Source organism: Hyla sarda, chromosome 5, assembly GCF_029499605.1.
Source record: "Hyla sarda isolate aHylSar1 chromosome 5, aHylSar1.hap1, whole genome shotgun sequence".
Lineage (NCBI taxonomy): Eukaryota > Metazoa > Chordata > Amphibia > Anura > Hylidae > Hyla > Hyla sarda.
Genome location: NC_079193.1, coordinates 142,066,222 through 142,089,492, shown reverse-complemented (window position 1 = coordinate 142,089,492; position 23,271 = coordinate 142,066,222). Strand labels below are relative to the sequence as shown.

Genomic DNA, 23,271 nt, shown 5'->3' with positions numbered 1-23,271 from the left:
AGGGAGGCAAGTAGTTCCTGAAAGACACAGAATGAGTCTGGAGCATGCATTTGCAGTACCCAAGAGGTTTTCATAACCCCTTACATTTAAAGATCAATGTTTACATTTGCATAAAGCATGAATTTAGCTACTGCTAAACTTCCAAAAATTATAGGCCCAAGGCCTGAGGCACCAGGGAGGCAAGTAGTTTGTGAAAGACACAGAATGAGTCTGGAGCAGTCATTCGTAGTTTCCACTAGAAGGTTTCATAACCCCTTACATTTAAAGATCAATGTTGACATTTGCATCAAGCATGTATTTAGCTACTGCTAAACTTCAAAAAATTATAGGCCCAAGGCTAGAAACATCAGTTTTCCCCATATTAGGAGCATAGTTGTCCCCCAGATTAAGCATCATAGATCTCCCCCAGATTAGGAGCATACTTGTCCCCCAGATTAGGCAGCATAGATGTCACCCAGATTAGGCAGCATAGATGTCCACCAGATTAGGAGCTTAGTTGTCCCCCAGATTAGGAGCATAGATGTCCCCCAGATTAGGAGCATACTTGTCCCCCAGATTAGGCAGCATAGATGTCCCCCAGATTAGGCAGCATAGATGTCCCCCAGATTAGGAGCATAGATGTCCCCCAGATTAGGAGCATAGTTGTCCCCCAGATTAGGCAGCATAGATGTCACCCAGATTAGGCAGCATAGTTGTCCCCCAGATTAGGAGCATACTTGTCCCCCAGATTAGGCAGCATAGATGTTCCCCAGATTAGGCAGCATAGGTGTCACCCAGATTAGGCAGCATAGATGTCCCCCAGATTAGGAGCATAGTTGTCCCCCAGATTAGGCAGCATAGATGTCCCCCAGATTAGGCAGCATAGATGTCCCCCAGATTAGGAGCATACTTGTCCCCCAGATTAGGAAGTTTAGATGTCCCCCAGATTAGGCAGCATATATGTCCCCCAGATTAGGCAGCATATATGTCCCCCAGATTAGGAGTATACTTGTCCCCCAGATTAGGAAGCATAGATGTCCCCCAGATTAGGAAACATAGATGTCCCCCAGATTAGGCAGCATAGATGTCACCCAGATTAGGCAGCATAGATGTCCACCAGATTAGGAGCTTAGTTGTCCCCCAGATTAGGAGCATAGCTGTCCCCCAGATTAGGCAGCATAGTTGTCCCCCAGATTAGGCAGCATAGATGTCCCCCAGATTAGGCAGCATAGATGTCCCCCAGATTAGGCAGCATAGATGTCCCTCAGATTAGGAGGATACTTGTCCCCCAGATTAGGCAGCATAGATGTCCCCCAGATTAGGCGCATAGTTGTCCCCCAGATTAGGCAGCATAGCTGTCCCCCAGATTAGGAGCATACTTGTCCCCCAGAGTAGGCAGCATAGATGTCCCCCAGATTAGGAGCATACTTGTCCCCCAGATTAGGCAGCATAAATGTCCCCCAGATTAGGAGCATAGTTGTCCCCCAGATTTGGTAGCATAGATGTCACCCAGATTAGTCAGTTAGTCCTCCCTCTCAGTGGCTGTTAAAAAGGCCCCCCATTCTGGGCCAGTAGCGAGGGTATAATAAGGTGGAGATCCAGAAGTCATCGCGCTGACTAATTATGACAATTCGGGGGTCACTACGCAAGCAACTCAGCATGCATCGTGCCATTTGTGACAGTGACTCGCTGGGACTACCTGCCTCCATCTCCACTGCATACTGCCACGGTGTGTCTGGGTCCTCTGTCTCGCCTCCCTCGTAATAACCCTCCAGCTCCTCTGGCTGCTCCTGCTCCTCCTCTTCTGTCCAATGACCAGAAACACCGGCCATCTCATCCACCGTAAACTGTGTTCCACTCTGCCCCTCATCATCCTCCTCCAGTTCATCCCCCACAGGACTCATGTAGCCTTCTGATGTAGGCGCAACATCTCCTAGTCTGTCCAACATATGGAGGGTGGAATTCCAACGTGTGGCAACGTCACAAATGAGACTATGTTGTGGGATACCGTTCTGACGCTGCAGCTCAAGCTAAGTGTGCTTGGCAGTGTACGAGTGGCTGAAGTGCATGCACAGTTTCCTTGCCATTGTCAGGACGTCTTGCAAATTGGGTGAAGACTTGATGAACTTCTTGACAACCAGATTCAACACGTGTGACATGCAGGGCGAATGGTTCACACTTCCTTGTCACAGCGCGGCCACAATGTTCTACCCATTGTCGGTCACCATGGTTCCCATTTCCAGATTTCGTGGAGTAAGCCATACTCTGATTTCTTCCCTAATGAACTTTAGCAGTTCCTCCCCTGTGTGACTCCGTTCGCCAAGGCAAACCATGTGAAGGACGGCTTGACACCGCTGTGCCCTACACACGTGGTATGATGAAGGGCCACCGAGATTTGGACGTGCAGTGGAGGCCGAGGACACGGGGGAGGAGGAGGCGCACACTGTAAAAGGACCAACTGCCTGGAGCCAGAGCGTGGAGGAGGAAGCGGTGTGACCTGTCCAAGTTGCTGTTGTGGCTGTGCAGGAACAACATTTACCCAGTGAGCCATAAAAGACATGTCCGTAGTTACAGCTCCACACGTCGGCGCTGCCGTGCACTTTTGAACACACCGACAGGCTCAAGGACTGGCCCACCTTCTCTTGTACAAACTTATGCAGGGCTGGTACTGCCTTCTTCGCAAAGAAATGAGGCTTGGGACTCTCCACCTAGGCTCGGCACAAGCCATCAATTCCCTGAAAGCTGCAGAGTCCACCAGTTGGAAAGGGAGGGACTGCAACACCAGCAACTTGGACAGGAGCACATTCAACTTGTGCGCCGTTGGATGAGTGCTGGCGGAATGGCTGACTACGAGCGGAAGAAGCAGGAGCGCAAGAAGGAGGGTTTGACACAATGCTCCCTTCGGCTGAGGTGGTGGAGCCTTGGCTGGATGACGAAAGGAGCGGATGGCCACTGGGTGTTGCAGCAGGCTGGACCACTACCTCGGAGCCACGGTTATCCCAGGCCGCTTTATGGTGGCAAATCATGTGTTGACGCAGGGCCGTGGTGCCGAGATTGGGACCACGCTTCACTTTCTGCCAACAGATTTTGCATGTGACTACGCTAAGGTCCTCCGGATTCTTTATGAAGAACAACCACACCACAGAGTAGCTGATTTTCCCACCCGCAGTTCGCACTATTTCACTGCTATTGGCGCCGTCTCCTGGAAACCCTGTTCCACTACCTCCCTGAATGGTAGCTTGCCGCGAAGCAGGTGGTCTCCCCCTGGCACGTTTGGCTCCTGAATTTCCACTACTGCCACCACCACGCTGATTGCCAACCGTGCTACCGCCTTGCTACCTCATAGACAAAGAGCTAATCTCTTCTCCTGATTATGATGAAGCCCCGGCTTCTGCACCCTGCTCCCAATTGCGATCGCCTTCATCATCATCATCATCATCATCATCATCATCATCATCATCATCATCATCATCATCATCATCATCAAAAGATGTGTGCACGTCACTGATGTCCTCCTCGTGTTCCACAACAGTGTCTGCCTCAGGACCCTGAACAAATGAAACATCGCCTCCCACGTCACTCTCCGCATCAATACATGCCCGAGGGACGCATGTCTCCTCACATTCTTGGCTGCCATTAGATGATGACTGTCCTCTATTACATCGTCCTCACTAAATAGTGAAGCTGAACCCAAAGCATGAGATACTTCTTTGGGAGAGGGAACAGCATAGGACAAAGGCAATGGGATTACGGGGACTGCTCCCGGGCCATGCCAACTGAGGGTTGTGTCTGAGGAACCCACCGACTCTTGACTGGGGTTGTCAGATGTCGCTTGTGATGATGGGGATGAGTGTGCAAACCAATTGACGAGGAGAGATGGGTCGACGACAAGACCGCTGGGTGTTAACGGGAGCTCAGGCCTATTGCTGCGACTCCTGCTGCCACTCGCCCCAAGTCTGCTGCCAACTCTGCCTGACATATGTAGGCCTCTGCCCCTTCTCTGTGCACGTCCTGGCACTTCCCTGCATGACATACTTAGTGCGCTTATGAGGGTATAGAACAGCAGCAGGCGATTACTTACGGCTGTCCTTTCAAAGTATATAGGCCCTAGACAGAATAACAGTTACTAAATAGTACACTCCATTGTTGTATGTATGCCCTTTGCAATGATGAGCGCACTGGTATGCGTATTTCTACGCAGAAATGTATTTATTTATTTATTTTTTAAATACACTAGCAGGTGTATACTACTGTGTGGAATAGCACTGAATTTAGCACAGAGACAGAATAACAGGTAGTAAATAGTACACTACTTGGTTCTATGAATGCCCTTTGCAATGATGAGCGCACTGTTAAGCGTATTTATACGCAGAAAAAAACTCTTTTTTTTGTTGTATACACCAGCCAGTGTATACTAATGTGTGGAATAGAACTGAATTTAGCACCGAGACAGAAATACAGGTACTAAATAGTACACTACTTGGTTGTATGTATGCCCTTTGCACGTAGGAAAAACTTTTTTTTTTCTTTAATACACCGACAGGTGTATAACGTGTGGTATAACACTGAATTTAGCACAGAGACAGAAAAAAAGGTAGTATATGGTACGCTATTTGCTTGTATTTAGGCCGTTTGCAATGATAAGGCCACTGAAAAAGCGCATTTGTACGCAGGAAAAACTTTTTTCTTTAATACACCGGCAGGTGTATAACATGTGGTATAACACTGAACAGCAGCAGGACCCAACAGTGCAGCACCACCAAAAAAATTATTTAGGGATTAAACCCTAAATTGCACTCTGTCACACAATTCTGAGCAGCAGAAGATTTGTGGAGAAAAAAAAACTCAATAAAGCTGAAAAATGAGGAGATAAGATGCTTCAGAAAGTTCAGGCAGCTTGGAGATCTGTATGAGGCAGCTGACAGCTATCTGCCCCTCTCTGCTGCAATGCTCAATAACATGAATAGGAGGTTTAGCAATCAATGATCCTTCTCAGTGTAACAGCACAGCACTCTGCTCTCCTGCCTTTCCCTAATGCTGATGTGACTAGCAGTTGCAGTGTAACGTTGTGGTATGAGCTATTCACACACACACACAGTCCCGTCCTCTCCATCTGAGTGCATAGATGAAATGAAGAGAGGCAAGATGGCCGCCGATTATATAGAGGCTGTGACATCACAGGGGTCAGTGAACATCGATAGGCTGCATCTCACATGTGGTTCAGGGTCAGCCCGCCTACCTTCATTCCCGCCGCTGTTTCCCGCCCTCCCATAATCCCCTGCCCCATGTACTCACATGTGGATCCGCCATCTTAGGTCTCCAATAGCCTACAACGCTGCAAAATTGAGTTTAATGAAGCGATTCGTGCGATAGAATCGCGGCGATATTCGTATTCGTTGCAAATCGAATTTTTCATGAAATTCGTAACGAATTCGGGTTCGTCAACTTCGATTCGCTCATCTCTAATAATAACTGTATGCAGGACCACAGTTTTCATACATAATAAACCTAGTATATGATACAGTATATACTAGGTTTATATAGAATGTTGACTCCCAATCACACCGGCTTTAAAGTTTTCAGTTGTGCAATTTTGTGAGGCGATAACCATACAGTAAAAATTAAGAGTTGACCTTATTCTGCAAGTCAGTACGATTATAGAACTGGCAAATGTATAGTTTCTGTTTTGTTACTTTTACAGTAATAAAATAAAAATTATTTAAAAAATAATGTAAAAAAAAAAAAAAAAATGTAATTGCTTTTGCCATTGTGATGTCTATAACTTTTTTTTCCCATAAGCACAGCTATGTTACCAGTCGTTTAAAGGGGGTTATACAGGAATAAAAAACTGAGCTAATTTCTTCCAAAAACAGCTTACCCCTGCCCTCTGGTTGTGCATGTGGTATTGCAGCTAAGTTCCATTGAAGTGAATAGAGTCACGTTATAATACCACACACAACCTGAGGACATTCTGGGTCTGTTTTGGAAGAAATTAGCTCAGTTTTTCAATTCCTCGATAACCCCATTAAATCAGTATTCCTATTATTGAAAGAAAATGTTATTCTTTGTAAAACTAATGATATAAACCCCCAGATTTTACCCTATAAAATTGCTCATACCATGTTATGGGCCAAAAATTATTAATTCCTACCATGTCCATGTTATATCAAGCTGTTGCTGAAATCCAGAGAAAAAGCCAGAATATGCAACTAGTCATGTCCTTTTGTCTATGTGCAAGGTGCTAGCTACAGCACTCTGGAGCCTCAGCTACCAGGCAACACTGCAACTGTGCTAACCTTAAATACAGTGTGAAGAAGAGGATGGCCGCAGGACACCTTCATGGATCTAGGGATCATCCTGGCACGGTGACTTTTCACACTTGTGGTCAGAATAGGCATTATGTACATCTGTATAGCAGAATAAAAGTCCTAAAAGGTATCCTGCGATGACCCTCTTCTATAGATTGTGTTCGATGCCATCACAATAATCCAACTGAATATCTGCAAGTGATCTTGACATCTTACAGCATTTGATAAATAAGGTAGATCAGAAAATTATTTAACTTTTCCTTTATATAGCATTTTTATTTCTTACCCAGAAAAAAAAGAGGACGTTTATGCTTATTTTTCTAATTTGTCTAATCTTACCTTGGATTGACCTCTGCAAGAGCGGGATGTTTGTTGCTATTCCATACTCTATAGTTGTGCGTTATTTTCCACATTGCAATAAAAGCAGATCCATAGTCTGACAACACCTTCTCACTCTCTGCAAAGAAAAAATAAAATAATATTTTGAGTAACACAAGATAGACTACTCCATTGGTTATCTTTGGTTCTATCTTTGGTGAATTACGCACTGGAGGTGGTTCATGATCGCTGTTCACGGGAGCCCTCACTAGACGCACAAAACCAAGATTGCCCAAGATGGGAAAGGGGTATATAACATCTGAATTCACAAAACTCCAGTCACCAAGTCACCTAGGTGACGAGGTAAAAAAAAAAACCTATATTAGTAAAATCCCTCCTTTTTATTACTGTGTGATATCAAAACTTCCCTTTTATTGAAAATAATTTATAAAAGGTCCCATGAAGTGTGCATTAAAAAATGCAGCACAGTCCCAAAACAATAATGGACTCTCCTATATGGAGTTGAAAGTTTAGGTTAAGTGTCTGCAGTACGCTGTACACCGCGGGAACTAGGCTACTGATTAAAATATTTTAACATTGTCTCCCCTACATGTTTCGTGTTTCAAAAGCATTTGATATGGTTCCACATAAAAGGTTGGTGCATAAAATGAGAGGGATTGGGCTGGGGGAGAATGTGTGTAAGTGGGTAAGTAACTGGCTCAGTGATAGGAAACAGAGGGTGGTTATTAATGGTACTTATTCTGATTGGGTGACTGTGGGGTACCCCAGGGGTCAGTCTTGGTTCCTGTTCTATTTAATATATTTATTAATGACCTTGAGGAGGGGTTGAATAGTGAAGTAGCAATCTTTGCATTTGATACTAAACTCTGTAAAGCGGTAAACACTATAGAGGACAGTGCACTGTTACAAATGGATCGGGATAGGTTGGAAGTTTGGCCTGGGAAGTGGTAGATGAGATTCAACACTGATAAATGTAAGGTAATGCACATGGGGAAGAAAAATCCGGGCTGGGATTATGTATCAAATGGGAGGACACTTGGGACGACTGACATGGAAAAGGACTTGGAAGTCTTAGTTAATAGTAAATTTAGCTGTAGAGACCAGTGTCGGGCAGCTGCTGTCAAGGCGAATATAATCATGGGGTGCATCAATAGGGGCATAGATGCCCACGACAAGGAAATAATTCTACCACTGTACAAATCACTAGTCAGACCACACATGCAATACTGTGCACAGTACTGGGCACCAGTGTACAAGAAAGATATAATGGCGCTGGAGAGGGTTCAAAGACGGGCAACCAGGGTAATGTGGGGAATGGGAGGAATACAGTACCCAGAAAGATTATCAGAATTAGGGTTATTTCCATAGAAAAAAGAAGGCTTAGGGGCGACCTAATAACTATGTATAAATATACCAGGGGGCAGTACAGAGATCTCTCCCATGATCTATTCATACCCAGGACTGTATCTATAACAAGGAGGCATCCTCTACGTCTTGAGGAAAGAAGGTTTCTACACCAGCACAGATGGGGGTTCTTTACTGTAAGAGCAGTGAGACTATGGAGCTCTCTGCCAGAGGAGGTGGTCATGGTGAACTCTGTAAAAAAGAGTTCAAAAAGGGTCTGGATGCATTTTTGGAGAATAACAACATAACTGGTTATGTATACTAGATTTATAGGGACAGAACGTTGATCCAGGGATTTATTCTGACTGCCATATTTGGAGTCGGGAAGGAATTTTCACTTCTAGTATGAGGGTTTTTTGCCTTCCTCTAAATCAACTCAACTCAGTAAGGACTCATTAGGGTTATAGGTTGAACTTGATGGACTTCGGTATTTTTTCAACCTTATGAACTATGTTACTATGTTAACCACGTCCTCAGGAGTTAAGAGACAAATGGACGCAAGCACTAACGTGGCCAGCGACCATGAATATACAAATTCATCTGGCATGCCCGCCTGCAGTGTGCAATTTTGGACTTTGGTATTTGTTTCACCGTACGGGATCATCAACATTATATTTTAATAGTTCGGACATTTTTACACAACGGGACACCAAATACGTTTATTTAACTTGTTATTGTAAAATGGAAAAAAAGGGGGAGGGGGGCGATAAAATTTTTTATTGGGAAAAGGGCTTATGTATATATATTTTTAACCCATTCCCACTATAGGACATATGAGTATGTAATTGCAGCTGGTACGTTCCTGCAACAGGATGTACACATTGGCCCTGATTTTACTATTGCAAACCCGACATGTTTTGTCGGGTTGTGCGCCAGAAATTCTGTCTGAGCCAGAATTGAAAAAAAAACCCGACTAACTCTCCATTTAAGGCTCCTTTCATACTATGAGCATTCATCCGTTATTAAACATCCGTTTTCTTTGTAAAACGGATGTATAATAACGGATGAAATTACGGGTGCTAACAGCTGAATAAATATTCCAGGGATGTGGAAATCCTATAGCCCGACGCCCGGGACAAGTAGTTTTGGGTGCCGGGCAGGTGAATTGTTTATAGATTTAGCCCTGTATCGGGCTAGCAGGGACAGACAGACTTCTCCCTTATTTTTCTTTAATGTCGGTGTGAGGCGCAGGAGCGGATGGAAGTCTACACCTCACACCAGCTCGGAGTGTATGGAGGGGGCGGCGGCCTCCAGCTGACTGCAGAGCCCCCTTATCTCCCCTCCCGGAGGATGGACGGAGCTCAGAAGACACAGCAGGGTGAGAGAAAGGATGTAGACAGCTCCGTGCACAGCTCCATCCCCCGCACACAGCTCTATCCCTCCCCCTCCCCTGCTCTGTCTCCACAGGACCTAATCCACCACGGGGAGGTTGCTTGTTTGCACGGGGAAAACACAGAGCAGGGGGGGTGAGGGGGGGGGATGGAAATCTCACCTCACACCGGCCGGGACTACAGCTCTGATGTCCACTCATGGCGGCTCAGGTGAGGAGGCCGAGAATACAGACGGCGGCAAGAAGGGTGGTTGTCTATGTATGGTGTGAGTGTATGTGTCATGGGGGGGGGGCAGCAGCAGGTGTATGTATGATGTGTGCATATGTATGGTGTATATCAGTGTTTCCCAACCAGGGTGCCTCCAGCTGTTGCAAAACTACAACTCCCAGCATGCCCTGGGCATGCTGGGAGTTGTAGCTTTGCAACAGCTGGAGGCACCCTGGTTGGGAAACACTGGTGGATATGTATGGTGTGAGTGTATGTGTGTATGATGTCTATGTGTGATGTGTATGTAATGTATGATGTGTGTATAATGTCTAAGTGTGATGTGTGTATGTGATGTATGATGTGGGGGGGCAGCGGTGGGTGTATGTATGATGTGTGCATATGTATGGTGTATATGTAGGGTGTGAGTGTATGTGTGTATGTAATGTATGATGTGGGGGGGGGGCAGTGGCGGGGGTGTGTGTATGTATGATATGGGGGCAGTGGCTGGTGCATGTATGATATGTGTATGCATGAATGTTTTGTATAGGAGCGGACTGTCACGTCGGGCATTAGGGCAGTTGTGCCATCTACTTTTATTTATTTTTAGTGGCACCTGCACTGAATTGCACCCCCAGAATCCCACCCCTTCATACTCACCCGCCAACCAAGAGCCCCACGGATGCACACAAACACGTCCGAACCAAAACTACAACTCCCAGCATGTTGGACCATAACCTAAACTGTAGAACTATAAAGGGCAACATGCTGGGAGTTGTAGTTTTGGTTCGGGTCAGCTGCAGAGCTATAGGCTGCATCAGGGCATGCTGGGTGTTGTAGTTACTAACTGTAATTCCCAGTATTCCTTGACACAGCCTATGGCTCTGCAGCTCACACAAACCAAAACTACAACTCCCAGCATGTTACACAATAACCTTAACTGTCCTACTATACAGTGCAACATGCTGCAACACCCACAGAGCCATAGGCTGCATCAGGGCATGCTGGGAGTTGTAGTTATCTAGTAACTAAATGCAACTTCCAGCATTTTCTGACACAAAATGCAGCACATAAACTGGAGAAGCAGAACCCCCCCCCCAGTAACACATAAGTCCCTATTGAGACTGAAAAATAGTGATTAAAATATTGTAAAAGGTGCGTATATATGTGAATAAGCCCCTTTCCTAATAAAAGTTTCCAATTTTCTTTAAATAAAAATAATGTACAAAAATAAACATAAGTGGTATCGCTGCATGTGGAAATATCCAGACTATTAAAATATAATGTTAATTAAACCGTACGGTGAACGGTGTAAATGTAAATAATAGTCCACAATTGCTAATTTTTGGTCACTTCATATGAGAAATTTTTTATAAGGTGATCAAAAAGTTACATCTAGACTTATCTGGGCTTGTCTGGGGTGTAAGAGGAGCTACAGCTCTCCCTCCGCTAATATCCTGACATGCTGCAATCGCCTATTAAACCATTAGATCACCGCTGTCAGCAGTGTCTAAAGGATCGTATATCCATCCCTGGTGGTCTAGTGGGGGGGGGGATCAGACTATTTTGGTGGAAATTATTTTATCTGCCAGGACAAGTGGATTTTCTTGAGGGACAAGTAGATTGTGTTCCGCTTTAGTCCCTTGGACAAGTAGTTTTTTTTTAAATTTCCACACCCCTGTATTCATTTGTTAAGACCCGTTATAACACCCCTAATGTATGGCCGTTTTAACACCTCTGCCTACAGACTCCCACAGCCAGGACGACTACTACTCCCATCGTGGAACAGACTTTTTCCCATGATGGGAGAAGTAGTTCCCTGGCTGCGGGAGTCTGCGGGTGGCTGTGGAGATTACATTAGTGTTTATACTAATACCCCCATCATGGAGCAGGCTCTGTTCCATGATGGGGGTTGTATTACAGAGGCTGAGGGTTTAATTGCACCGGGCCTCACTTTTGAGACCTGATGCGATTAGAAGTTATTAAAGTGGTACTCCGGTGGAAAAACAATTTTTTTTTCTTTTTTAAATCAACTGGTGCCAGAAAGTTAAATATATTTGTAAATTACTTCTATTAAAAAATCTTAATCCTTCCTGTATTTATTAGCTGCTGAATACTACAGAGGAAATTATTTTCTTTTTGGAATGCTCTCTGATGACATCACGAACACACTGCTCTCTGCTGACATTATTATAATAATAATAACGCGTGTGTAAATGTCCGAACTATAAAAATATATTGTTAATTAAACCGCACAGTCAATGTAGTACGCGCAAAAAAATTCCAAAGTCCAAAAAAGCGTATTTTGGTCACTTTTTATACCATTAAAAATTAATAAAAAGTGATCAAAAAGTCCGATCAAAACAAAAATCGTACCGATAAAACTTCAGATCACGGGGCAAAAAATGAGCCCTCATACCGCTCTGTACGTGGAAAAATAAAAAAGTTATAGGGGTCAGAATAGGACATTTTTAAACATATACATTTTCCTGCATGAAGTTTTCCAGAAGTACGACAAAATCAAACCTATATAAGTAGGGTATCATTTTAACCGTATGGACCTACAGAATAATGATAAGGTGTCATTTTTACCGAAATATGCACTGCGTAGAAACGGAAGCCCCCAAAAGTTACAAAATGGCGTTTTTTCTTCGATTTTGTCGCACAATGATTTTTTTTTCCGTTTCGTCGTGAATTTTTGGGTAAAATGACTGATGTCACTGCAAAGTAGAATTGGTGACGCAAAAAATAAGCCATAATATGGATTTTTAGGTGGAAAATTTAAAGGGTTATGATTTTTAAAAGGTAAGGAGGAAAAAACGAAAGTGCAAAAACGGAAAAACCCTGAGTCCTTAAGGGGTTAAACAGAGGAGCGGGTATCATGCTCCACTCCCCTGCGATGTACGATGTATTTACTTTAATTTTTAAATTCCCCAGCGGGAGCTCTGAATGGCCGGTACTGACGAGCCATTCAGGGCTCCCGGCGGGGTTTTCAAATAGAAGCGCTCTGGTTGGGAAAGATATATAGAATCGCTGGGGGGTATATATCTGGCCCCCACAGCCCTTCTATATATCTGGCCCCCCGCAGGGCATTTATATAGGTTCCTCCCCAGCGCATTTATATATGTTCCCCCCACAGAGCATATATATGTTCCCCCCGCAGCGCTATCATAAGCCCCCGGCAGCGCTATGAATGAAAAGTATTCTACAGCAGGCATCGGGCCAGCGCGATGTTCTGCTGAAAGAATACTTGTCATTTATAGCGCTGCAGCGGCATCTGTATATAGATGCGCTGCAGGGGTCAGACATATATCCATATGTCTGGCCCCCACAGCGCTTCTATAATCAAATGCCGCCGCAGCGCTAATATGAATGAAAAGTATTCTACAGCAGGCATCGGGCCGGCACGATGTGCTGCTGAAAGAATACTTTTCATTCATAGCGCTGTGGCGGCATTTGATTATAGAAGAGCTGTGGGGGCCAGACATATGGATATATGTCTGACCCCTGTAGCGCATCTATGTACAGATGCCGCTGCAGCGCTATGAATGAATGGCATGCTATGAATGTGTGGCTATATGCATGCCTCCCTGTGCAGGTAATATCTGTGGATCAATGATTGTTTTTTTTGTTGTAACATTGTTTCCATTTGTACCTGCACAGTACCTTTCTTGGTAAAAACCTCCTGAGGAACCCCGGCCACCATTATGCTACCGGGGGGAAACGCGAAGAGGTGATCCAAAGGTTTACATTTTATCCTTCTTTACCTTTTTCTTATCCCCTATTTTTGTTATTTGGTGAAGGATTTAATTTAATATATTTTTCTCACTTATCTATACACATAGATGTGCTGTATAATGATGCATCATTATATATTTTAATAATGGTTTTGTATTGACATGTATGCACACATTGTTTAGTCAGCCTGAGGGAGTGGAGAGTCAACGGTTGAAGTGGGGGCGCCTCCCCCGCTGATAGGTAGGGTAAGGCATTGTATTTAATAGGAGTGGTAGTTAGGTTATTGATTGTACATATCTGTATACCACCCTAATTGCATCTTACCCCACTACAGTCTCCTCCCTAAAGATGGAAAAGGAAATACAGTTTGCAGTACGTGAGTGATATCTATCTATAATATTTATTGACTTGTCTGCATATAATTGTTTGTCAAGTGTGCATACTCATATGTCTAGACACTAACCTGATGTGAGCATCATTTTTATCTGTATATACAGCAGGTTGCTGGAAGTATTTGTAATACATTTTAACAAAGATACAATAAATGTTATATCTTAATAGGGTATTGGTTATATAGTAAGTTAGCGCAATGAATGACAAATATTTCAGTACTTTCAGCAGCACATCGCTCTGGCCCGATGTCTGCTGTAGAATACTTTTCATTCATTGCGCTGCTGGGGGCTATATGATAGCGCTGCGGGGGGGGGGGGGGGGGGGGGAACATATATAAGCGCTGCAGGGGGAACAATATATATATATATATATATATATATATGCGCTGCGGGGGGAACATATATAAATGCGCTGCGGGGGGAACATATATAAATGCACTGCAGGGGGAACATATAAATGCGCTGCAGGGGGAACATATAAATGCGCTGCGGGGGGAACATATATAAATGCACTGCGGGGGGAGCGCGGGGGGAACATAAATAAATGCACTGTGAGGGGGCAAGATATATAGAAGCGCTGTGGGGGCCAGATATATACCCCCTAGTGATTCTATATATCTTTCCCCACTGCAGCGCTTCTATTTGAAAACCCCTCCGGGAGCCCTGAATGGCTCCTCAGTACCGACCATTCAGGGCTCCCAGTGGGGAATTTAAAAATGAAAGTAAATACATTGTACATCGCAGGGGAGTGGAGCATGCCACCCGCTCCCCTGTTTAATAACTTCTAATCGCATCAGGTCTCAGAAGTGAGACCTGGTGCGATCAATCCCTCAGCACCTGTACTACAACCCCCATGGTGGAACAGAGTCTGTTCCATGATGGGGGTAGTGGAAGTACAAACACTAATGTAGCCTCCCCAGCCACCCGCAGACGGGGAACTACTACTCCCATCATGGAAACAAGTCTGTTCCATGATGGGAGTAGTAGTAGGCCCCCAGCACTGCAGGAGTCTGCTGATGTCACCTCTTCTGAGCATGCTCAGAAGCAATAACGGATATTATAAACCAGGTGCAAATGGATGATATAAAGGCTCATATGTTTGCCAAAGACTTCAATGTTAAAAATAACGGCCATTTATGTTTCTTGTGATGGAAGAAAAATTAGTGCATGTGCCGTTTCTTCTTCCGTCACAATTAACATCCGTTATTCATGATGGGCCATAACGGGTCATAACGGATGATCAAAAAATCCCATAGACTTGGATTTTGTAACGGACGTTTAACATCCATTTTTAAAGCTTTGCTAACGGATGTTTATAACGGATCTTTTAATGGATGGATTTTATAGTGTGAAAGCAGCCTTACTGAGAAACCCCAAAAAGGAGCATGGCCGGCAGGAAAAGGTGCGTGTCCACGACATTTTCTCAAAAACCCAACATATTTTCTGAGGTTTCCACAGAAAATGTGGTGGATTTAAGCTGAGGAAAACCCTACAGTTTAGAGCATGCGTAAAAAAAATCAAAAATGTAGGGAAAAGTGCAAAATGTAGGGAAACCTTAGTAAATACCACGGAAAAAAAATAGCAGGGAGTTAAAACCCACAAAACAAACCTACACCCCACTCTTCGTAAATCAGGGCCTTTATGTTCTGTGCTACAGGACATAGCACAGAAGACAGCCAGGATATTGCCACAACTGCCAAGTCGCACCAGTCATGGCAGTTATAACCCCATAGATGCCGTTGTCAGTCCAGCCATAGGTTGGGTCTCACAGGCGAACTGTCAGTGAGTTACTGACAGATACTTTACTGTGATACATCTGTACTGCACCATAGTAAAACAGATAAAAAATGAAATAAAGGCCCTGTATTATTACAATACAGGATGGAAATGTATATTCTGGTGCGTTAGTTACCAGAGTACCAGGACATGCATTTACGTTTGATGTTGATAAGGGGTTCTCCAACTTAAGGTGACTTTAGTATTTACCTGACAGACAGTAATGCACATGCTTAGGAAGGATCTGTGCTTGTCTTGGGGCTAAACGGCTGTGTTGTGAGTCCACCATAACACTGCTGCTTTCTTTTTGTGAAATGGCTATTTTCGGTTATAGTACCCTCCCTCCAACTATAAGTCCCAGGATACCTGGTTTGTAAGTGTGAGGTCACTTATCTCCCTCCCACATATCAGTCACCCAAAATATTGCAACATTGGAAACTACAATTCCCTGTGGAGAATGATCTCCCTCCCACCCAGCGGTCGCTCCACCCATTGATGCACAGACAGGCTCACTTTCAACTCCTGACTATTGATGTAATGTATCAGGCAGCAGCGCAACCTGGGAATAGCCTGAGACAACACTCATTTTGTATGCTGCTTAAAATGAACATCGGGGGAATGATCACATAAGAATTGTTACACCAGCCACCAAACACAGCTACAGACATTATATTATGAACCACACTTAATATCACTTAATATGTGAAAATTCGCCTGAAGTCCGGGATATGCAGTTCCCAGCGCCAGGCTGGTAAATTTTTATGACATTTAGCCCTGCTTCGGGGTAGCAGAGCCAGATAGACAGCCCCGTGATGCTCAAGGTGTATGAAGGGGGCTCCTGATTACTCGCTGTGGCTGACTATTAACCCTTTAGATAACCGCTGACAGCGGCGTCTAAAAGGACCTTTTAACCATCCCTGGCGGTCTATTGGGGTGCAATCTAGTGTCAGTGCAATCAACTGTGGCGGTCGCTGGAGGGCTTACCTCTGCATCCATGGCTGCTGTGGATCTGTATTTGATTGAGCCTGCCTGGAGCAGGCTCAACCAAATGAGCACAGGTCACACAGATCAATGGAATTCTATGGATCTGTATGAGGGATCTAATGATTCATTCTTAAAGTCTTCTAAGGGACTAATAAAGTCTAATAAAAAAAAAAAAGTTTAATAAAAAGTTTAAAAAACACATTAACCCCTTCCATATCAAAAGTTCACATCACCGCCCTTTTTCCATGAAAAGTCTGATCAATACCAAAATGGTACCAATACAAACAGCAGATTACAACGCAAAAAATCAGCCTCCATACAGCCCGCTATATGGAAAAATAATAATGTTATAGGGGTCAGACATGGCAATTAAAAAAAATTAAATTTCAAAAGTTTATGGAAATGGAAACCAAACAAATCTTGTATTTCTGAAATCAGACCGATCTAAAGTATCAAGACAACATGTAATTTTGACCACAAGGTGAATGGAGTAAAAAAAAAAAAAAAAAAAAATTGCTAAATTGCATTTTTTTCCACTTTCACCTTGGTTTCGGGGCATATGTTATGGATAAATAAATGAAAAGTGTAATTCCAAAGTACAATTGGTCCCACAATACAAACAGCAGATTACAACGTAATCCCCTTTGGATAGGGGATAAGATGTCTTAGCGCCCTTTAAATAAAAACCAGACTCTTGCAAATAGGGATGGGTAAGGGTATAAATTACCTATCCTATGTTTGTTGTTGACATATAAATAACATGCGTACCAAGTTTCATGTTAATATCTTTAGCCGTGCTGGAACATACACACACACATGAAAATTGTAGATTCACACTGAAGGCATCAAAACTATGAATTCCCACATGTGGAATTATAGACATAACAAAAAAGTGTGAAACAACTGAAAATATGTCATATTCAAGGTTCTTCAAAGTAGCCACCTTTTGCTTTGATTACTGCTTTGCACACTCTTGGCATTCTCTTGATGAGCTTCAAGAGGTAGTCACCTGAAATGGTCTTCCAACAGTCTTGAATGAGTTCCCAGAGATGCTTAGCACTTGTTGGTCCTTTTGTCTTCATTGGGTTCAGGTCTGGTGACTGTGGAGGCCAGGTCATCTGGCGCAGCACCCCATCACTCTCCTTCTTGGTCAAATAGCCCTTACACAGCCTGGAGGTGTGTTTAGGGTCATTGTCCTGTTGAAAAATAAATGATGGTCCAACTAAACGCAAACCGGATGAAATAGCATGCTGCTGCAAGATGCTGTGGTAGCCATGCTGGTTCAGTATGCCTTCAATTTTGAATAAATCCCCAACAGTGTCAACAGCAAAGCACCCCCACACCATCACACCTCCTCCTCCATGCTTCACGATGGGAACCAGGCATGTAGAGTCCAACCGTTCACCTTTTCTGCGTCGCACAAAGACACGGTGGTTGGAACCAAAGATCTAAAATTTGGACTCATCAGACCAAAGCACAGATTTCCACTGGTCTAATGTCCATTCCTTATGTTCTTTAGCCCAAACAAGTCTCTTCTGATTGTTGCCTGTCCTTAGCAATGGTTTCCTAGCAGATATTCTACCATGAAGGCCTGATTCACACAGTCTCCTCTTAACAGTTGTTCTAGAGATGTGTCTGCTGCTAGAACTCTGTGTGGCATTGACCTGGTCTCTAATCTGAGCTGCTGCTAACCTACGATTTTTGAGGCTGGTGACTCGGATGAACTTATCCTCTGCAGCAGAGGTGACTCTTGGGCTTCCTTTCCTGGGGCGGTCCACATGTGAGCCAGTTTCTTTGTAGCTCTTGATGGTTTTTGTGACTGCACTTGGGGACACTTTCCACCTAGAATATGACATATTTTCAGTTGTTTCACACTTTTTTGTTATGTCTATAATTCCACATGTGTTAATTCATAGTTTTGATGCCTTCAGTGTGAATCTACAATATTTATAGTCATGAAAATAAAGAAAACTCTTTGAATGAGAAGGTGTCAAACTTTTGGTCTGTACTGTGTGTATATATATATATATATATATATATATATATATATATATATATATTCTATGGATAGTTGAGAAGTGCTAGATAACCCCTTTAAAGGGGTTGTGCTCTGCCCTGCCTTTCGGAGCTCCGCTCGCAGCGTCCAGAAGTTCATTACTCCGAACGCTGTGTGCTGGCTTCCGTGTTTGCGGCCGCCCCCTTGTGACGTCACGCTCGACCCCTCGTGACGTCACGTCGGCCGCGAACACGGAAGCCCGCACACAGCGTTCGGAGTAATGAACTTCCGGACGCTGCGAGCGGAGCTCCGAAACACAGGGCAGCGCACAACCCCTTTAAGAAAAGCAGGCTAGCACTCTTAGCACAATTTGTTATGGTAGGAACATTTGTTCAGTTATCAGAGTTGCTGGCCACTCTGCTTCTTACAAAATAGGAAACTTTTGGGAGAGCCAATATATCAATTTTACTTGTGAATAGACAAAATAAGGCTTACAACTACACTACCTGGCTGTGAGGATGCAGAAAGCAAAGAATGCAGGTAAAGTGCAAACTGTGCCCTGATCCATTCATCACCACCCTCCCAGCCTGTGCCATCTAGGAAGACATCATCCCTGTTTTCAGTGACATGCTTCACTAAGTGGTCAATGAATCGGAGGTCAGCTGTTGTAGGGTTCAGAATCTTCCTCAGCTCAGGGTCATGAATGTTAAGTTTTGCATCTTCAACCTTAAAAAATAAATAAATGAATCATTTTATTATGGTATACTTCATGTTGACATAATCATGCAAGCAGTGTTATGCAAACAAACCAATTAACATTTAAAGTCTTTGTCTGGTGTTTATCCAACATTATTATGATATGCTATTTATTGCTCTATACAATCAATACATACATGCCAAGATAAGTCAGCTGGTGCATATGCATTACTGCTTACCTCAACAATAGCATCACTTAGGTGTTTCTGTTGCCGAAAGAGGATGTTTGTTGCTCCAGCTACAAATCCACGGACACTAACATCAGAGAGCAGGTGATGCTGCTGCAGGGCCATGTATGGTAGACACAAGTATCCCTGAAATAATAAGGCATGTTAGTACACAAATCAGAGACCTAGCTGTGAAAAAAAACACTACAAAACAAAAACACTACAATTAGTCCATGTTCTTCAAATTGCTTAAGAATACATAGATGGTCTAGAACTTTCAAGCATGCAGTTAGCCATAAAGACTGCAAACCAGGGGCCACACAGAGTTTTTTCAGTAATCAGAAGCACTTGAGATGTCCTGATCACAGCAATGAAAATCTTAGTATTCTAAAATCACTTATCTTTATTAGATAATCATGAAAAACAAACACAGCTTTGAGTAGATAATAAGCCTAATACAATATTCTTATCACCAACACCAGTCTCAATTTAGGGCAACAAGGTATATGTCCACACTGGGTTTCTTGGGGTCCATAGATAAAGACTACATGGTATATACACTTGGCCCGTCATACCTCCTTCAAAATAAGGAGAAATTGATCAAATCCTGGGGAGAAGAAACGTTGACCAGTTGCCCATAGCAATCAGATTGCTTCTTTCATTTTCATAAGGGCCTTTGAAAATGAAATAAGTGATCTTATTGGTTGCGATGGGCAACTAGTCAACTTTTCCTCTGCACAGATTTTGATAAGTCTTCCCCATAATGTATTGTCGCCAAAAGTCGAGACTGACACAAATTTTGGTTGACAAAGTGTGCCACTTTATTGATTTGACATCTTTTAGTCAGATGTTTTATGCTATACTGAAAAATACTTATAAGCATTTCAAAGGTTTTATGAAACTTTTATTGGCAAACACATCAAATTTATGATTCAATGGGGGAGATTTATCAAAGGATTTAGACAGTTTTTCCTGTCTAAAATTGTCACATAGAAAGTCGCAGTCTAAATATGTGCGACTTTTGCTTTAGCGGATTATTAGAACATGATGCATTCTAGTCTATTTTAGATGGAAAAATGCATTGGTGCTGAATTTATCAAAAGAGACTTTTCAGTGATAAGTCACATCGGCTGAACGTACGCTAAATGTCAGACCATGCTGGAGCAGGTTTAAATACAGTCTAAAGCATAGATTCCGAAGTCTGTGCGCAGAATTTATCAAGAGCCGTGCGACTTTTGATAAATAAGGCGCACAATAGACCAGTCTAATGCTCTGTAGTTTGGTCTATATTGATGTGGGACATAGACACCTTTGGTAAATCTACCCCAGTATTTACAGAGTTGATCCTTGTTATTCAAGACAATTTGACTTGGATACTTTACTGTTGGCATGACAAAAGGACTCTTATTTTTTGGCCAATCATTCTTCCAGATGGGGAGAAGTTCAAATTTAAGAGAGGGAACATAACATTGGGGAAATCAAAAACTTGGATTGGTTTTGCATAAATGTTACTTAGAATTTATATAAAATTAATCATTGCATTACTCAGTTTTGTATTTTTCATAGAATCTATTATAGTTATCTGTTTTTACACAAAATAGGAAGACGTTCGGATTCTAACTGTCAATGGTGTGGGGAAGGTGAACCAGAACTTATTCATATGTGGTGGAAGTGTGCTAGTTTGCACAAGTTTTGGAAGGAAATATTTATTAGAATTGAACAAATTGTTGGGAGAACAAATTCATTAGTCTCTATAAAAGTTTTCTTTAGGGTAAATGGCCCTGATTTACTATTGTAAACCCAACATGTTTTGCCAGGTTGTGTGCCAAATTCTGGCGCATTGAGCCAGAAATTCTGTCTACTCCAGAATTGAAAAAACCTGACCAACTCTCCATTTTACTGAGAAAATTCAAAAAAGGGGCATGGTCCCCGAAAAGAGAGTGTGTCCCCGACATTTTCGAAAATCCAAACATATTTACTAAGGTTTCCACAGAAAATGTGGTGGATTTGAACTGAGGAAAACCCCACAGCTTGGGGCATGAGTAATAAAAAAAAAAAAAAAAAAAAAAAAGCAACAGAGAAAAGTGCAAAATGTTGGGAAACACCCCACAAAGAAAACTAGACTCCACTCTCAGTAAATCATTGCCAATGTGTGCATTTTTTTTCTTTCTATTTTCTCTTCAGCAGTACGGGGGGGGGGGGGGGGGGGGAGGCAGTATTATACTTTGCATTTACATGCAATATCTACACTATATTGTATTGAAAGAAAAATGTAAATAAAAAGGAAAACAAAAGGAAGAAGAAGATGATGATCTAAAAACTCAGAAGCTGGACATTGTGAAAAACAAAATTCATGTCAGTCTCAAAATGTTTGGACACAACTGTACACTAACAAAAAAAACAAAATAATCATCATCATAATTCTTAAAGCGTTACAAAAAAGTCTTCGATTATCCAGTATCTAAGGCTGTTTTTACATGAGCATCTCTGTGTGAAAACGGACGTTTAATAATGTATGAAATAATGGGTGCTAACGGATGAATAAATATTAATTAATATTTAGACCGTTAAGACCAGTTATAACCCTCATGTATGGCCGTAACACCTCTGCCTACAGACTCCCACAGCCGGGACTACTACTACTCCCATCATGGACCAGACTTTTTTCCATGATGGGAGTAGTAATTCCCTGGCTGCGGGAGTCTGCAGACAGCTGGGGAGGCTACATTAGTGTTTTTACTACTACCCCCATCATGGAATAGACTCTGTTCCATGATGGGGGTTGTAGTACAGGGGCTGAGGGATTTATTTCACTTCTGAGACCCGATGCAATCAGAAGTTATTAAGCAGGGGAGCAGGCGCCATGCTTCTTAACCCTGCAATGTATTGTGTGTTTTAACTTTCATTTAAAATCTAGGCATTTATAATATGCCCCTGCAGTGCATTTATATGTATATACCCCCCGCCAGTGTATTAATAAATATATACCCCCAGCTGGCGCATTAATAAATATATACCCCCGCAGCGCATGTATAATGTGCCCTTGCAGCGCAGCCATCTATATACATATGTCACTGCAGTGCTATATGTGAAAAGCCTTCTAGCAGCAGCATTGGCCGGCCGATGCTGCTGATAGAAATACTTTTCATTCATAGCGCAGCGCCGGCACTATGCGCTGCTAATAGAAATAGGGTGAGTGGTAGGAAAAGGCGGTCTATGAGGCGCTGCTCAAAGTAGCTCACAGAAAGATGGATGCAGGCCGGCACAGGACAATTAATATTTTTATTTGAGAATTACGGACAACGCGTTTCGGCACTCCAGGGTGCCTTCCTCAGGTCCAATTAGGCAGTACACTCTGTAGGATGGGTACCATGTGAGAGTGTGCTGGTAGGGATCCTGCTTCTGTGTGCAGCGCCGGCGTGGTCTAATAGAAATACTTTTCATTCATAGCGTTGCAGGGGTATATGTATATAGAAGCGCTGGGGGGGTGCAGACATATAGCGTTATCTGCCCCCCACAGCGCTTCTATATACTGCTGCTGCTAGAATGCTTTTAACATATAGCGCTGCGGTGACATATGTATATAGATGGCTGCGCTGCAAGGGCACATTATACATGCGCCGGCAGGGGGTATATATTTATTAATACATCGGCGGGGGGTATATATTTATTAATGCGCCATCGGGGGGTATATATTTATTAATGCGCCGGCGGGGGGTATGTGTGTGTATATATATATATATATATTATATATAAATGCGCTGCAGGGGGTATATTATAAATGCACTGGAAGGCTATATATATATATATATATATATATATATATATATATATATATATATATATATATATATATATATATAGGCTATATGTCTGCCCCTCTCCCCCCGCAGCGCT

The 23,271-nt window shown here is 43.0% G+C and overlaps 1 protein-coding gene across 1 annotated transcript in view; it reads right to left on the bottom strand.

Annotated features, from left to right (window-relative positions):
• Positions 1 to 23,271, bottom strand: part of AVL9 (AVL9 cell migration associated) — a 138,737-nt gene that overhangs the window by 4,655 nt on the left and 110,811 nt on the right. The window contains exons 11-13 of the mRNA XM_056520407.1: positions 19,387 to 19,521; positions 18,958 to 19,177; positions 6,627 to 6,744 (exon numbers count right to left, since the gene is read on the bottom strand). Coding sequence (XP_056376382.1) covers positions 6,627 to 6,744; positions 18,958 to 19,177; positions 19,387 to 19,521 — 473 coding nt within the window. The remainder of the gene's footprint in view (positions 1 to 6,626; positions 6,745 to 18,957; positions 19,178 to 19,386; positions 19,522 to 23,271) is intronic.